At 31.8% G+C, this 3699-nt stretch overlaps 1 protein-coding gene across 1 annotated transcript; it reads left to right on the forward strand.

Moving 5' to 3' along the window:
• Nucleotides 1-341: 341 nt before the first annotated feature.
• On the forward strand, nucleotides 342-1434 carry LOC101260282 (pectinesterase-like). Its single transcript, XM_004248874.1, has 2 exons — nucleotides 342-654; nucleotides 731-1434. The coding sequence occupies exons 1-2, from the start codon at nucleotides 342-344 to the stop codon at nucleotides 1432-1434; spliced, it is 1017 nt and encodes a 338-aa protein (XP_004248922.1).
• The last annotated feature ends 2265 nt before the right edge of the window (nucleotides 1435-3699 follow it).

A 3699-nucleotide genomic window follows, 5' to 3' on the forward strand; every position in this document is an offset into this window, starting at 1 on the left:
TATTTTTGTTATTGTTGTTATTGTCGTTTTATGTAGTATAAGAGTAGGCATTGATAAGAAATGTCCATTTATTCACAATAAACTTCATCTGCCAAGGAGTTTGCTGCTTACTCCTTCTAGTGACTCGAAGTTTTCGTTCTTTTGGGTTAGCACCAGACTGTTCCTCACCTTCGCGATGGTTATATCAAATACCTTTTGCAGTATTGTGTCTATGCTTCCATTAAGACTGCTGAATTGTAACAATAATTCATTCATACTAAAAAAAATAATGTTATGTCTATGCTTTCATTAAGCCTGCTGAATTGATCAGATTCGTTTAGTTTCTCAATGCAGGGAATTTAATGGCTTTAATTGTTGCTGCAACTATTGTTTTATGTTGTCAAAGTCAGTTGATCCTTGAAACACCTCATGTTGTTGTTTCTCATCATGGGATCGGGGATTTCAAGACTATAACTGGAGCAATACTTGCAGCCCCGACTAAAAGTGTCCGACCTCAGTATATCAAGATTAAAAAAGGCACATATCGAGAATACAATCTAGTTTATAAAAATAAGACTAATCTAGTATTGATTGGAGAAGGAATGGGTATTACAAAAATAATGGGAAATAGAAACTTCTACACCGGCAATAAAACCTATGAGACTGCAACAGTGGGTAAGTCTCCCTCTTTATGTAATGGATTTCATTGATTTTCATAAATTATAATTCTTTGTTCTTACTTTTTTTGTAGCGGTTCGTGGGAGTGGCTTCACAGCCCAAGACATCACCTTTAGGAATGATGCTGGACCAGCAGAGTATCAAGCAGTGGGATTAAGATTAGAAGCAGATTTGACTTCTTTCTATATATGTCACTTAGATGGGTATCAAGACGCTCTATATGTCAAAAGGAACTGTCAATTTTACCTGGATTGTGAAATCTGTGGCACGATAGACTTCATTTGCAGTAGCGCAAAGGCCTTATTCAAAAACTGCTTAATTGAAGCTTACATTCCATTGGCCAGACAGCATAACATAATCATAGCACAAAAGAGAGAGTTTAAGAAAGATAAAACCGGAAGAGTGCTTCAAAATTGCACTATAAAGGCAACCAGAGATTTGGAGAATATGGATAACGTCACCACCTATTTAGGCCTACCATGGGGTAAATACTCTAGGGCAGTGGTCATGGAAAGTCACATAGACCACTTTATAACTCCTAAAGGATGGATTAAATGGACAATATCTGTAAAGAAACCCATTGTTCATCGCCATCCATATTTTCTAGAGTACAAGAATAGAGGACCAGGTGTTGTTATTCGGAAACGTGTTACATGGGCATCCCATACTACAAATCAACGCATTGCGTCAAATTTTACGGTTAGGAAACGTATACATGGTGACAAGTGGATTCCCACCAATATCCCATATTATTTACACTTTTCTTACACAATATAAGGGTTCTGTTCCTTATAATTATCACATTACAAAAATAGTCGGAATGTGTTCTTATCTTGTTACATCAAATTTTCTTAGTACAAATGTTTTAGATAAACAATAAATAGCTATGTGCTTTTTCCCAGTTTATTAACGATTTGTAATTCTGATAGTACTAACTAATTTTGATTCAGAACTAGCGTAACTATACATATTCATTTAGCCTTGAGGGTTCTTCATTCACATGGATCGATATCTTTGGTAAATAAAGTAATGCTCCCTAGTGGTGGAGCTAAGCCGAGGAAAGTATAATTAACCATAAGTCATGTCTCACATTCTATTATTTTTTGGATAATCTTTTTAGTGTTCAAAGTAATGGAGGGTAACATAACATATAATATTCCCCAATTAACAATATCCTCGTAGTAGTTATCTTTGTTGTAAAAGCAATGTTGGAGGATAAATAAAGAAGAATCAACGTATAAAAAGATAAAAGAATAGTTGCAGAGAACTTTCATGTTATATTTCTTATATATTAAACAAACTACATAGAACCTTTAAATAGAAATCAAGATTCAACAACCTAAGAGAAACATAACCCACCAACTTAACCACAACCTTATCCACTAAGCTAAGCATTAGCAACTAACCAAAGATATCATTTGACTCAACTAGGACTCCTAACAAAAGGTTACTCTACCAACTAAACAGGAACCTTTAATTACGTTTAAATCAATATTCAACAAGCACCCATTAAACTAATGAGAGAATCGACTGACAAAAGATATTCCTTATGGATGTAAAAGGGATATCATAAAAATAAACATTTTAAATTTTTTTTGTTAAAAAATCTAATGAAACTCTAGTTTCCAGTAGGATTAATACGAATTTGAAATTATTTTTTCATGAAATTGTTAAATAATTCAAACATTAAAAAACTCACGTTATAAGAAGAAGGAAAAACTTATAAACAAATGGGAATTAATGTTTGAGGAAGAGATTGATGGGAAAATGATAGATTCGACGGTGCTTCGCTGTGAATGAATTAGACCTATTTTATTTTTTAGTTGATTATAAAAAAATATTTAAATAAAACAAGTTGATCAACAGGTAAAAGGCTGAGAGTTGAGATATATAAGTAAATTATGTGAAGAAGCCTAAAATTAAATGTATTGAATGAGAGGTATGTATCAAATGGGTAGATTTGGAAAACTAACCTGTCAAACGAAGAGACCCATATTGATCGTTGAGACAACTCAAACTTAAAATGTTTAGATGGATTTAATTTTACGATTTGCCATTTAAATGAGTTTAACTTAAATTCTTAAAATTATTCAAAACAATGGAGAGTCATGAGAGAGAGAGAGAGAGAGAGAGAGAGAGAGATTGATTTTGGTTATTTGTATGAAAATACACAATGATTTAAAATATGAAACGTAATGGTATCAAATGGAAATAATCTCCAAATGAAATTTCATAAAAAATAGAGCTAAAATCGATCTTGAAGTACTCAATTTTTATCAGACTTCATCTTTACCAGTAAAAAACCTAAATATTCAATTATACACAATTTAAATGAAGAATATAATTATTGTAAATCAATAAGTTTATGTTAATATAATTTACACATAACATAAGGATCCTAAATATATATTTTTTCAATAAAAAAACTCAGTCCAAATTGTTAAAATTCCAATTCTTCCCAAACAAATTTACGGACAAGGAATGAATATAAGATGAAGAAATCCTAAGAGACCGTCAAATGAGTGAATAGTACTTAAGTTGTGAAAGGGAATTTGATGATAATCTATAATTAAGTAGACTGGATATAAAGATTAACTAGTTTCATATGGTCTTAGAGGGTGAGTGTTTCTTAATTTTATCTAGAGGTCATGAGATAGTATAGTAAGGGAGAAAATGCATTGATATTTGTGTTTAGTACTAGACACTAAGGTTTAATTTGGGATGAGTGTCGTGATAAAAAAATGAAGGTATATGAGGGCGATGATGTTAGTTTTAATATTTGATCTAGAAGACTTGACATAAAGTAGGTTAAATGTTAAGGTGTTAATTTTCAATTAATGTAAGTGATGCAAGAGTGATATTGTGACCCTTACATGAGAGCAATAAAGAGTGGCTTAGTCATTATATTAGCAAGAGTATTAAGAGGTGTACCTGAAGTTGTATGTAGTTAGACAAGGTTCAAATTAATGTTATAATTTTTTGATGAATGCCTATATAGTATTTTCAAAGTGCCAATGTGCAGAAGGCTGATGTAAGCATTAT

The sequence above is a fragment of the Solanum lycopersicum genome, chromosome 10 (genome assembly GCF_036512215.1).
Source record: "Solanum lycopersicum chromosome 10, SLM_r2.1".
NCBI lineage: Eukaryota > Viridiplantae > Streptophyta > Magnoliopsida > Solanales > Solanaceae > Solanum > Solanum lycopersicum.

Bases quoted from the DNA above. Each gene is read 5' to 3' on its own strand.
- LOC101260282 (XM_004248874.1), top strand. From the start codon at position 342: ATGGCTTTAATTGTTGCTGCAACTATTGTTTTATGTTGTCAAAGTCAG. The intron at 655-730 runs GTAAGTCTCCCT...CTTTTTTTGTAG, and splicing joins CTATGAGACTGCAACAGTGG to CGGTTCGTGGGAGTGGCTTC.